General features: G+C 35.6%; 1 protein-coding gene across 1 annotated transcript; it reads right to left on the minus strand.

The window, feature by feature from the left end:
* Positions 1–100: 100 nt before the first annotated feature.
* Positions 101–9,831, minus strand: PJVK (pejvakin). The gene is made up of 6 exons (XM_085066341.1): positions 8,789–9,831; positions 6,580–6,775; positions 5,151–5,292; positions 4,329–4,446; positions 3,279–3,383; positions 101–1,948 (listed from the first exon to the last, which is right to left on the minus strand). The coding sequence occupies exons 1-6, from the start codon at positions 8,997–8,999 to the stop codon at positions 1,647–1,649; spliced, it is 1,074 nt and encodes a 357-aa protein (XP_084922467.1). The 5' UTR covers positions 9,000–9,831; the 3' UTR covers positions 101–1,646.
* Positions 9,832–14,274: the final 4,443 nt, after the last annotated feature.

The raw sequence follows: 14,274 nt of genomic DNA on the forward strand, positions 1-14,274 counted from the left end.
ATGTTCCAATTTACAGTATTGCTCAGTAGTCTCTCATTTGGTGAAGTACTGATGAAAATAATTATTTCTGTTCTACTGAGCACACAAAATTTGCAGTAACCTTTGACACAGCTGGAACATAATTGATAAACACTTCTAAATCCCCTGTAAAATAAAAAGGGAAGGCAGAATCCTAGGAATATAATTCTCTTAGACCCCGGCAGGCTCCTAGTCTAGCTTCTTGAGGAAAGGCTATTTACAGCAATTAAAAGGCCTTAAAATAGGTGAACTCTATCTATGGAGTGTTAAGATAAAACCAAAAATGTTTTTAAAGCAACTTAAGATAACGCCTTTGATGTAATATTAACATAAAGAATTTGCTGTTGAAGAAAAGGCAGTATCTTAAGTGAGTTTTTAAACTTTGACCCAGTAAAATTATCAAGTTAGCCAGTTTATTCAGGAGCACCAAGTTAAAAATCTACACTATCATCATTTAATTGAATGAGGTCGAAGATGATGTGAGATAGTATATATAAACATAAGTAATTAATTACTTGGGCATCATTCTGGTTTTCCTTGCTGGAATAATGCAAAGAAGTAGCAATAGTTAGTACTTCAAACTCGTTAACTGTTCTGCTTGTGCAGAACACATCATAACACTCAGGTAATATATTTCACTCTTCTCACTTGAAAAGTAATGGCTGTATTCATTCAACATGTAATAATCAGATGTACACAGTGAAAGTGGCAGCACAAGTGAAAAAAGTTTCCGTGCCTTGGTTATCCTTGAAATCATTTTAAAAAGTATGAAAAGGTTTTTTGCTTTGCCAGTGTAAAACAGCATGGTGAGAGGTTTAACAGCGCCCTGCCCCACAGCATGCCCAGTCCCAGCCCTGTATGCAGCTCTCTGGTGTTCCAGTCCTCAACATACTCAGTTTCCTGAGGCTGGGGTGCACCTGTTAAAGACCTTCACCCCTGAAGTCTTGTTGGAGTGTGCAGTTCCATTATTTTCATAAGCTTCCAAAACATTTTCTACTAAGCAGGTTTTTTTTTGAGCACATGAAAGAAAGTCAAGAGCAGCTGTGACATAAAATCCAACTGCAGCAGGTGGACTGGCTGGTACTTTTTAATAATCTAAACAAACTTGGTATACAACAACAGCACCCTAATATGAAACTCCCATCCATAGTTTCAGTTGTTCCCTTTTGTAACTGAAACATTAGACTGAGCTAAGTTTTAGCATGTTTTTTAATCCGATACATCAATTAAACATTCATGAGAACACTAAATTATTAACAAATATTCTCATTTAACCATCATATCCCAGTGTAGAGAAAGGCAACGTTTTGGGGGTATAACAACAAGTTTGTGTAAACAACTTTAAGTTCTAGCAATATATTTTGACATTATGAAAATACAATTTAAAAGTATGTTTATCATGATAATGAGAAGGTTCTAGAAAAAACAGCAATGTCAGACAATGCATGTGGGTATTTTAGAGTAGAAGGTTATTGACTGTGAAGTGAAGAATTTGAAGATAACAGTGTAATAAAATGTTTTGCACTTTCACTGTTTTGCATTTCACAATGAGTCATATTTACTAACTCTGAAAAGTTTGTGGCACAGTTATGCCCATGTCTGTGACAACAGGCACTTACCCAGATCAGTTACTTCATTCTCTTATGCCAGAGGTCAAAACAGGGCACAGCATGCAGTCGTACATACTTGTGCCCATTAAAAGAACACTCCAGGCATCCATAGACTGTCTCCCTTTTAGAACTTCCCATTCCACAAAGGACACAGGGGCCTTTGGGGATGTTGTTATTAAGTAAATTAATTCGGATATGAGAACCGTCTCTGAGATAGCTTGTGGAGAGATCAGTCATGCTCGCAGCTTTTTCATAATAATCTGCAAAAAGGTCTTCCATGTAAGGATCAGAGTTAGCAATGATTTCCACTACTCCTTTATCTGAAAAAGAATGCACAAGAAAAATAAGCAATGCTTTGTTATTACATTATAAACTGTTGTTTTAAAAATGTGTCTAATTGTAGAAATAACAACTGATTCACAAAATCGTTCTAAGTATACCATATAGATCAAAAACCCTGTGTGATAAAAATTTTTCTTCAACATCACTTAAGACACTGACAAAAATCAGAATTTTTTATATATAACCTATGTTATTATATTTTTAGAAATATACCTAAAAGATAGGCATGAGGCAGGCTTCTGACAATTTGATGCAGTCAAATCATAGCTGTGTACTTTCCTGTTGCTGTTTTTTGCATTTCTAGTTTTATGTTCTAAACAATGTAAATGCACTTTTATTTCCTGTTACTTACAAAAAAATCCCACTAATACTTACTATGTTTAGAAAACTTGGAGGACTCCTTGTTGACCTCCTAGCAGATTTCTAAGCATCCAGATATGCCAGGTAGGAACTACCTACCTTTTCCCTTTTCTCTTCAGTGACTGACTAGATTGAGTGAAGAACTTTTAGGCAGATACAGCTACTGTGATATATCATACCCACTGAAGATTTAGTCCCCTAGTGTGAACCAGAGCAGCACTAAAGGTTTGGTCCATAAACGTCTTTTGATCAAGAATGGGATACAGTGGAGCGAGGACACACCTATACAGAGCAGCCTTTGGGACATGTTTACTGCTCAACGTTTATCTTCACACTCAGATCTGCACATTTCCAAAGTACTTGGACCAAGGAGTGTTAAAACAAGTTTAGGATCTTGTTCTAAAGCTGCATACAGGGATCGTCAGTTTTGTTGGATGTTGTGTTCATATTAGAGTGAAAAAAAGAGGACTATGAGAAAAGAGGACCTTGGCCATGTTCCTGCCATGGGAACATAGTGCCTAAGGAGTACATTCAAATATTGCAGTTAATATTGTTTGGTATTTAAACTTACAGCTTTTGCCCTCAAATACTACTATAATTATAACATGTATTCTATAACACGAGCTGTAAATGGCAAACACATGAAATAGATTCAGTGTTAAGTCATCTGTATAATTACTCAATACCAGTTTATTAACAGCCATGATTTTTAAGATCTGTAGAGTTCAATGAACAGCAATACCAGGGATGTGTTATTTCTGAGAGCCAGGTTTTCAGATGTAAATTTTAATAACTCCATAATCATTTCAGTACACTGGAAATTGAGAGGTACATTTCCCATCAAATTTTCCTTCTTTAAATGTTCATCTTGCACAGAAATTAAAGAAACAAAGATACATTTTTCATGCATTAAATAAGACAGTTGTATATAAATATCAAAAGTCATACTTCGATGAAACAAATTATTCTTTAATCTCCTTAATTTGGTCAGGGAAGATGATCCAGATTTCTCTCTTTCAAACCCTCCTTTTGAAATTGGAGTCACACAGAGTTCTGTAAAAATGGAAAGTTTTTAAAAGAAAATAATATAAAAGCCATAATTGCACAATAGTTTAATATGCTTTATAATCAATAAAGTTAACAGTAATTAAATTTAGCTTTGCTAATGTTTTTAATGGCTAGTACAACTTTTTAATGTAAATCTGCACACAGTAATAGCCCACAGAATCAAGTAACACAGATTTGATGGGAATTTTTAAATGTTGGTGGCTTGCAATTAATATCAGAGCTCTGCTTCTGAAGGAAAAGCATTTCTGTGGTTTTACTTGAAAGTAGAAGTTAATAAGCAAGGCTGTGAGTTTTGTACTCACCTCTTCCAATACTGAATGAACTATTAAAACCTTTCTTTAAATAAAAATAAGTATAATCTATGCTTCTATCCCTAACTTGAAAGAAAACCTTTAAAGTGAAATATAATCTATTCAAATTTTTTTTATTAGTTTCCAATTGCTGTGATTATTTCCTCCTAAATATCTTCAGATATTTATATGTAGTAATGATGTATCAGACTGAAATTAAAGCCCCAACAGAAAAAAAGGTTATCTTAGTTTAGAAGTTCTGTACACTTTTTTCTTTATTCGTGTCTTTGTACTTGCCTATTTTATGCAAAACTGAGCAGGTAGTCTCAGAAACCTGCTCCTTACCAGCTAGAAATATAACTGAGTGGGGCTTTTAGTTCTATGCAACTGCAGAATTAAAAAAAAATACAAAGTCATACTAACTTGTAAAAAACATTGCCACAGATTATCTTCTAGCACCCACCTTGTTTATCTTTTCAAGCACTGTTTCTCTCAGAAAGTCAGAATACTTATGTGCATAAAATGAAAGCATACCATTGTCTAGGATCAGGGCTTATGCATACCAAGAGCAATAAAAGAGTTTTAAAAACTGAAATCATTATAAATAATAGCAGTAATGACAGTAATTCACATCACTTACCAAAATTACCATCCAAATGAATGTAGAGTTCAAATACACTAAAAGCAATAGTTGTATGTGCAGGAAAAACAATGGCTTTGTCCCGCCCTTTACAATTCTGATCTTCAATTATGTGAAACTGTAATTTAGAGAAACATCAAAAGAAAAAAAGTTACAAATTGAAATGAATAAATAAACAAAATACTATCTTAACTGCATATATTGAGATTTATAATGTCAGGAGGAAACTTCAAAATTGATGAAATTTCACAACTAAAGAATTTTCTATTAACAACTTCGCATTTTAATAAAGTTTGATACAGAGAGAGTAATTTGCATCACTTAGTGAAAATTACATAAATGATTTATAAATACTAGTAAAGGGCAAATTCAGAAGACTTGTAGGTTTAATTATTCACACACATTGATGTGGGGAAGGGGGAGGAAGGGCATGAGACAGGAAGTAAGATGCTGACCCTTTAAATAATAACCTGCAGTTCAAATGTGTTACAGAAGATGACCATAATAATGAAAGAAAGGTTATACCTTTATTAGAAAGCCAAACTTAGTAGTAAATTCCACAGTTTTGCTGAGGCTTTACCCCAAGCAATGGCTCATTGTCTAGCCATCCTTTCATGCATTTCCCATCCCTCAGTCACATAAGCACTGCTAATAAAAACCATCTTCTAAATCACCTTACATCAGTACAATAATATTGATTTACTTCAGATTTTTTCTGAGCTTACATTATAAAAATACAACCAAATCAAACCATAAAATTTATAAAAATTAGGTTTTTATGCTTGATCATTTAAGCTACAGAACTTTGTCAAATATATTTACCCTCATTGTCTCTCCACGCATTCCAGTATGGACAGTTAATGAGCACTGCCTTGTAGTTCGAATACTTTCCATGACCACACACAAAATTTCCATCCTACTTTTTCTTGATTGATGGACTAGACAATGATCAAAGTTTATTTTTCTAAAATCAAGAGGGAGGCAGGAAAGAAATTCAGACATAATTAGCAGTTTAAAAAGTAGCTAAATAAATCAGTAAATAAATCACCATAATATCTGTTTCATAGCAGTAAAACAAATGACCAAGGACATCTCTGGAAATTTAATACTGGTTTTCAGTATTTGGGAACAGAACCACTAAAAAATTCAAGGAAAGTCAGTATTGTACAAATGTTAGAGGGGATACCTAGGACACCCTGGAAAATTTAAAGCCTGTCCATCTGACTCTGGTTTTAGTGCCAAAAACTGAAAATAATTTTATATCACTTATGTGCAATACTGAACAACCATGAAACAAGTGTTAGTAGAACTTCTACAAACAGTGGCAGTTAGTTCTATAATGCTGAATCTTTCTTTTTCAGGAGACTAGATCGTCTGTCCTCGCCCCCAGTTATTAATGTTTTGAGGTTAGAAATAAACCAGGAAAAGGTAGTTTCAGAAGGAAAGGTTACAAAATACAAATTGGCATGCACTTCTTGGTAAATGACAAGGTAAAAATATGTATTTGCAAATGCCAAATGTTGCATCATGCACAGTAAATAATTTACGGGGAAGCACTGCTGGGATTCACTGGGATGACATTGTGACCAAGGGACAATCTTTGGAATATAACATAAAGAATTACACCTAAAATTGGTCACATCATGTTTCTACATGTTTGACATTTGTGAAAACACCACAGGAACACCAAGTTCACTTTCACTGTCCACAGCTCAACAAGAAAATTGGTAAAAGAGTCTGGATTTAAAGAAAAGTCACAGAAGGTTACGAAAAATTCAAGTAGATACATCTATTTTGCTTTTTGCAGAAAATGCTGTGTAATATAATAACTCCATAAAACTTCAAAGTACCCACAATGGCAATAAGGTATATGGCTCTCTAGTTCATCAAAGGCAAACAAATGCTATTTCTGAAACCTGAATTTGGGTAATGTCATTCAAAGTAAATTTCAAATTTTCAGTACTATGGTATAACACAGATAGGAGTTTGGATGGACTCTTCCTCTCTGAATTAGTATTTTTTTTTCCTGAGATGTGCACTGCAATTCAAAGAATTCAGAAAAATTGTACAGTCTGTATTATACAGGAGGTTATATGTCTAATCCCAGTGATCCAACCTGATACCTTTGAAAATATCAGATGGTAACTGCTCCTGATTGACTAAAATTAATCAAAACCTAACCACTTCAGACCTCCAGTCTAAGTATATGAAACAGAATTATGGAAACAGAAATCAAAACATATAATATAACCTTGTAGTAAGTTCTTTAAGTAATGTTGGTACTTCAACTTCGTGTTTGGTCACTATGCCAAATGAAGCTTTAAAGGCAATAGAATCTGATCCAGCAACATCAAAACCAACATCATTCATTATCTGATTTCCTCTTCTACCATTGAGCGAAACATCTGATTTGTCTTCATAGTTGAGCAACTGGTAAGACGAGATACCTGAGGAAAAGAAGATAACCTCTGTGTGATGAAAAGTCTGAAGACAGTATTTTCACATAGCAAGAAGAAATTGTACCATTCCTACCATGCTTAGCCATTTTGATGTGAAATTCAGAGCTACACCGAGCACTTGTTTATTTGTGGCTTACTGATGATTGATGGAAAGAGCACATAGGAGTCAGAGGGTTTCTGTGCCTCTCTCTGGCAGAGTTGTGCCCATGCTCCTGGCTGTGATTAGAGCTATTTTTAAATTTCTGTGTTTATCGTTTTTCTCCTCAAGTACTTCTGCCTGTAACTATGATGTTGGTAAGTATAAACTACACATGTATTGTGTTCTGGTTTTAATGAAAGAGGCTCTGAAACCCCAAATAACCCGGTGGAGGCCACACAGAATATTATACCTAGGAATAAAATGAAAATCACTGTATAAAAAATATTAGGGAATTCTGAATTTTATCTAGATGCCATACAATACCCTAATGTTTCTTCATTTTTGCCTATTGATTCCAGGGACTTTGTCAGTTTATTTTGAAGGAAAACAACAGATTAATTCTGACTTGCTTGAAAGTTTGCATTCAGTTATTGCACAATCAAAAGTTAGGTACCAAAGCATTTCTGTAAAAATGTCTTTATAATAATAAATACATTTCCATTCACAAACAGAAAAAATACTAGAATGCATTGGTTACCAAATTAAAATGAACACAGGGATTAGATTTCCAAATACATCTAAGAATTTGGGGGTTACTCCTTTTTTTGTTTTTAATCTTTTGAAGCTTTTAGGATAAACTAGGTGCCATTATGAAGTCACCTAGTATGAATCCTGTTTGTGTTTATTTTTAACCAAAAAAAGTTCATATATTTTTCATAATTCTGAAAGGATTGCAAATGCTTGTCTTTGTCACATAAAAAAGGAAATTCAATTACAAACCTCTTTGCTTACATTAAAGGACAATACTTTCTGCATGTGAGATTTAACTTTTAGAGAAAAGACTAGTAAGGTTTGTGAGACTTTTTAATGAGATTTTTCAATTTTTTTTTTCATTCAGGACAAGCCAGCTGACTGCTTCTGTATATAAGTCATGGGATTGCAATTTTTCTTATCATGCTTGCATCCTGAAATTCCCTCTTGTGGGATCAAGCAGTATTTTTGTCTTCCTGTGCTCATACTAGCTTGTCTAATTTTTGACAAATGCATTTGACTAATGCATTTGTTGTGCAATTAAGATCATAAATACTTCTGTCAATATTGACAATCTCTTAAAAAATAAAGTAATGAAACTGTTTTGAGAAAACAGAGCACGTAGACATGAATTACACAGTTTTCAAAGGAATATACAGGAAGATATAGGCAGTATGGTTCAATTTTGCACCTCCTAATTCTCATAGAATCTCCTCAAAATTTACATTATTGCTTAGCAAAGGCAATTTTAAAAGAGTTAAGCTTTTTAAATACACCAAAGAGATTGCAAACATGGAAAAAGTCTTATGAAAATCCAATTACATTAGTCAGATGTAATAGCTGTTGTCAAATGCTCCTGCCTGTGCAGAGCCCAGTTGAGCACCAGAGACTACCAGCATGAAACAGCTGTAGAACTGAGGCCATTCTTACACACTTCAAAGTGAGTATGCAGAGAAAGGTGTACATTTCTAAACAAATTTTGTGTCGCAATTAATCAGCATACATGGGTACACCCGTCACGACTTAGTGGTTTGTGAAAAAACAAGGCTTAGCTGAATTTGTTTAATACTGGTTCAGAAAATATCAAGGCTTTTTAGTATAAATTACTTTCTTTTTTTACTCTTTGTCCAGAAAGTTCTTTTTTCCTTTTTTCTTATAATTTTGATTTGTACTTTAAAAAAAATGTTTATTACATGATTAAGCAAGAAAAATGTTATTACCCATTTACTAAGGAAACATCATATTACCTGCAGAGTTTAAACTATGTTTACTGTTCTGTATTTACTAGAAAGCATGCATTTTTCCACTTTGAAGAAAGATAAAAATCTTACCTGCAGAAATTTCTTTCTCCCCTTGAAGAATGTCTTTTAATGTGAAAGGTGTTGAAGCAAATTTAGATTTTTTTGAAAGTGAACATTTTCTTTTTTTAATCACAAGGCTCAGAGGTTGGTATCTGTCAGCTTCACTGAGGCTGGGCACTGGAACTAGTCTTCCTCCATCACCAACCTGTTTAACAAAGTTTTTGGTTGCAGCAGCAAACATATTATGACATTAGTAATGATATTAATAAAAAGCTCTGTATCAAGTGTTGCTTCCAGTCATCAAGCCCATGTTCAATTCTTTTTATGTTGTTCTTGCAAACAAATTTACATGCTTAAAAAAAACTTTAAAAAAATCTGTCAGACTGCTTTTTTTTAGATTGAGTTATATTTCACTTGGAAAGAATCAACAGCATCTTAGCTACTGAACTTCTATGGTGTATTGCTTGAGACTTCTCTCAGAGACCTTCAGTTAAGCTCTCCAATTCTGCATGATGAATAATGAATTACCAGTGTAAACTGAGAGGTGCCCTTTTCTTGGCAGTTTAATGCCGCTGTTTGAAATCAAAATTTACTGTCATAGAAAGAGCAAGCTAACTTCCATAACCCTTAGCTTCCCTTTAGGAGTTATTGCTGTTCTGCTGTTCCTTGGGTCCTTACTGCAGCTGAATTCTGGTGTTTTACCAACACCCAGCAAAGCAGCCCAGGCTCTGGGAGGCCGCTGGAATTACACTTGGATGAACACTGGTAGCTCTCTGAGATGGTGTTGCCTTTCACAGCACTGGTGTAACCTGCCTGGGAGAGCTCAGCTGGGGCCTGAGTGCTGTGCTGATCAGTGTGCTGTGAGATCAGAGATGGCTGGGGTAGGGGAGAAACAGCAGTGGGCTTTCATCGTATCTTATTAATCTCCCATGGACTTAGCTGTCTGGGACCCAGGGGCTAGGCTTGAGCTGCATGTACTTAGCTCAGACTGCTGAAAAACTCATTAAACTGTGAGTATTATGCAAAATGATAAAAGTAAAATTGCAGAAAGAAGTGACAGAGGAACGAGAGGCAACTCAAGGATCCAAGATATAAAGCACCAGTGTAAAAAAGAAAGAAAACTGTCAAGAAAAGAGAGACAGTAGAGGCACTGTGGAGGATCCATGAGAGAGGCAGTAGGAGCCAACCCACCCTCATGTAAACAATGACTTGATTTTCTTCTAAGATTGATGAACACAGAACTGGCACTTGTGGCACTTCTTCCAGAGACTCCCTTTCAGTTATAGCAGGTAAAGCATCAGCCACAGGCTTGTAAAGCTACACTTTAGCAACTATATTATCCTGGTTGCCAGGTAACAATTGGTTTGATGGCTTTTATTTCTAAAGTATGGTTTTCATGTAAAAGCATCTTAAGGACTACTTTTATAATATGAACACTTATTTAATAACTTACCACTTGTCAATACTTCCATAAATATTTTTAAAGGTTCAGAGTATCAGGAAGTCCAACAAAATGACAAAAAGAGGAGTGCATTACCTCAGCTATCTAAGATGAAAGGAAAGGCTGCTGGCTCTTTCTGCTTACTCTAGAGGGTGCTGAAAAATCAAGTCAGGTTATATGTAGACTTTGAATTGAAAGCCTGTGAAAGGCTGCAATTAATTCTGGCTGTAATTCATATTACACTATCCGAAAAACCCTGTACATATTTACTCAATCAAAACACATTAACAGAAAGGAAAAGGTTTTAAAGGGAAGGAAAAACTAGCTAAGGGAATTCTAAAATGAAAATTGCCTGTTGATTCTTGACTTAGATTAATCCTGTATATATGTTATATGTTTGACAGGATACTATTTTTCCTACAGATTATTAAGCCCAGCTGGCACTGTTTATTCAACATGTATTTGTATTTTTCTTGCTCAGTATGTGGTCATAGAGCATATTCAGTCTGATCTAGCTCTAATTTTGATAATGAATAGTTTCATTTGATATGTTTGTGTGCTATTCCTGATACTCTAACACCCTATAATCCACCATAAATGCTTCAGCAGATGTTTGTGTTGTCCTCATGCCTCAGATCAGAGAACAGGAGTCCAAGTACAGTAACATTGCCATGTTCTGAAAACATTCACTAATTTTGCACATCCAAGTTAAGAAACTCAAGGTATTTCCCTGCTCCTCCAGCACTAGGCACTTTTGTACTTGGCACACAAGTGTACTTTTAAATTCCAGCATTTCTGCAGCCCTGGCATGCTCTCATTTTGGGAACCAATAAATGAAAAACACTTAATTTCCAAGTGCATAAGCCATGCCTGAGTCATGAACAGAATAAAGAAATCTTGCCTTGTCTCACCAAGTTGTGAAGATGAAAGTCTTTGCTCACATTTGGGCTCAAGGCTATCCCTGGGGAGGATTTGGGCTGAAATCCCCCCTTGGCACAGAGCCGCATAAGGGCCCTGACAAGGCATCCCCTCTGCCTTCACCATGCACGACCCTTCACAGAAGAGCAAGAGGACTTTTCTAGCCTGATTATCTTCCCCTGGAGGGAAGGGCAAGATAGTTTATTTCCTATGCAAGATGACTTCTGTTTTTCCAGAGTGGGTTTTAGCCATGGAGTAGTAACAGAGCAAGTATTAGCAATATATACTTGAGAATTTTTACACTTAAATACTGTATTTTTTTCCTTACATCATATCGACATGAACATGAAGATTTGAGATTTTTAAGAGCAAAATCTAGAGTACAGTCCTCCTCCGTATAACATTGGAGAATGCAGAAGGTTTTTAGTAGTTATTAAGTAATTCCATAATGATTTTTGGTTTAATATTAGATAGTTGCAGGATTGTTGGACACCTGTAATTACAGGATGTCTAAAGAGGCATTTATAAGCTGATCTAAAATGGTTAATCTATACTCGAGATTTGTCCAAGCAACTGAAAATGTAAAACTATTTCATGATTTTTAATCCAGAAATCTTAAACCATCTGTAATCTACGTGAACTGATCTGATTTTAATATATTTCTTGTCACAGTCAACCGTATCATAAGATTAGCATGATTAGGCAGTCAGCTGAAGGGAGAAAAGAAATCTTAAGTGTTAACTGACTGGATAAACTTAGCTGGTGTTTCACTTGAAAGGATTAAACCCACAATCTACAGCAAACTATGCTGGTAATTTGTTTAATACCTTCTTAGTGTACAAAGAGATGCCATCATTTGCCAGATCTCCTGGCAACTGGACAGGAGTGTATCATGTACACTTCAAGTTCCTTTGAACTGTTTTACATTTACCTACAGATGTCTGCAAAAGAACAAGTGTAAGAATTTAACATATAAAAGCCAGCAAAAGAAAATGCTAGTGAAAAAAATTACTCACAAAATTCCATAACTTTCCAGCATATGGCATAGTATTTCCCTGGAAAGACAGGATTTGTGCAATATAGCTACTCTTATATTTCAGGAGGTAACAAAAATAACATTTGATAGGACAAAATATGGTCCTTATTACTACACACTTTTTGGTTTTCTCTAACAACCTGAGTTTAAGAGGTTCTTTCTTTTTTTTTTTTTTTTTAAGGTGGAATTTGTCTAGAGATTCTCATGTACAAGCAAAACCAGCTGGTTTAATACCACGACTTACAGAACTTCTGAGCTCCTAGGTCTGAAGACAGCACCACTGTCAGATTTCTTTATTATATAGTTCAAATGCAGTGAAAACATTAAATCAATTCCCAAATGCTATGCTAACAATTCAATTAGACATGGCATATTTTACTTTTTTGCAGAAGTCTAGTCCTGAAATACTTTAAGTTCCCCACATTTAAAGTATGTTTTACTTCTCATAGAATCAGATCCGTTTGAATATTTCACTACTATTTGTTGAACCATGAGAAAATTTTAATGGGAAGCTTCTAGAGTCATGTATTTCATTGGATCTCTATGTTTTACTTATATGGAACTTTTGTATGTGAACAGTTAGTTTAAAAATCAGAATGAATTTGAAAAAAAAATTGACAGGACAGGAAACACTGTCATCCTTTTCTACATAGATACCTAAAACATACAATTAGGGCTGTTCTAAATTATTTGCAAGGTCACTTTTAATAGTCCATTTGAAAGACAGACATACACACTTGCTATCACTATGACTCCCATATAACATTCTTCAGGTTTACAGCTCAACTTTTGGAATCTCCTTCTATTCTCTACCACAGAGCAGACTAGGTGTCCTAGGTTACAATATAGATGTTTTTAGTATTCTATTACCACAAGCTGTAGGGCATAAGCTGTTATCTCCTGCTATGACTCACCCCTGATAACAGACAATGGGCCATGAAGAACCACTGCATGACTCATGGACTTATCCCATTGTGGGATGCTCTGCCCAGGAGGGAGGAACCAGGTGTTCCCACCTGGATATAACCTGGCCTTGGAACTGCCTGAGCTAGCCCTGTCTACTGGGTTCCCAGAGGACAAGAGCTACCACTGGACCTTCAGCTGGAGACCAGACCTTCACAGAATCACTGCTTGAACTGAACTACTTCATTTAGATTGCTACCACCACCCTAGCAGGGTGTCAGGCTGTATCTGACTTTGTCAGTGCTTTTCCTTGTATTATTTCACTTATTGTTCATTTTTCCTATTAAATTTAATATTGACTTGGGATCTCCCACTGGTTTGTTTTCAAACCAATACACTAGGACAACACCAAAATATGTATCCCTACTCTGTGCCACACAGGCATAAAAGGGAGATCTCCTGCCGGGAGTTGTTACAGTGACACTTGCCCAGCAATCAAAATATTTCAAGCTGCATTGTACTGAAAGTCTTACACCAGGGAAAGGCTACAAGATGTGAAGTCCAACTGGCTTCCCTACATCTCTTGGCTGACATCACCCCTCTTTCACCTTCAGACAAGCAACATCCGTCGACCTGATGTACAGGGTGTGTGTTGCACAGTTGGCTCTTTTGTACAACCTCACTGCCTTCTCATTTGAGCCATGTTGATGATAAAAGGAAACACAAGAGCAATTAAGGAATACAAATCTGGTTATTATTTTATATGTTCTTCCACAGACTTACCTTTCAAGTTCCAGACCTTTGGTCATAGACATGCAGATTACTTGGTCTGTGTTTCATGTGTCCATCCTTAGAGGATATGAAATATCTCAGCTTTTGCTTCTTTGTAATTGTCCCAGTATTAATGGCAATATTTTTAATGGACAGATCGATGTGTTAGCTGTAAAACCCTTACTAAAAAGAAATGCAAAAGTAGTCCTCCAGGGACAAATTTGCTGGGATAGTATGCTTGTATTTACACTTACTACCTGTGAGTAGCAGCCACATCTTTCAGCTCTCAGTCTAGCAACTGACAGCGTCTCTTTGCTCACTAAGAAGACATTAAACAAATTACCAGCATAATACGGTGCAAATTGAGGGTTTAATCTTTTCAAAACCAGCTCAGTTTATCCAGTCAGTTAACACTTAGGATTTCTTTTCTCCCTTCATCTTCCAGCT

This window comes from Lichenostomus cassidix, chromosome 7 (assembly GCF_008360975.1).
Source record: "Lichenostomus cassidix isolate B80296 chromosome 7, HeHo_3.0, whole genome shotgun sequence".
NCBI classification, from domain to species: Eukaryota; Metazoa; Chordata; class Aves; order Passeriformes; family Meliphagidae; genus Lichenostomus; species Lichenostomus cassidix.

Excerpts from the sequence above, each read along its gene's own strand:
- PJVK (XM_085066341.1), bottom strand. The coding sequence starts at position 8,999 with ATGTTTGCTGCTGCAACCAAAAACTTTGTTAAACAGGTTGGTGATGGA. Across the intron at positions 4,447-5,150 it reads TGCGTGGAGAGACAATGAGG|TTTCACATAATTGAAGATCA; the intron begins GTAAATATATTT and ends TCTAAATTACAG. Across the intron at positions 3,384-4,328 it reads TCATTTGGATGGTAATTTTG|AACTCTGTGTGACTCCAATT; the intron begins GTAAGTGATGTG and ends CCATTTTTACAG.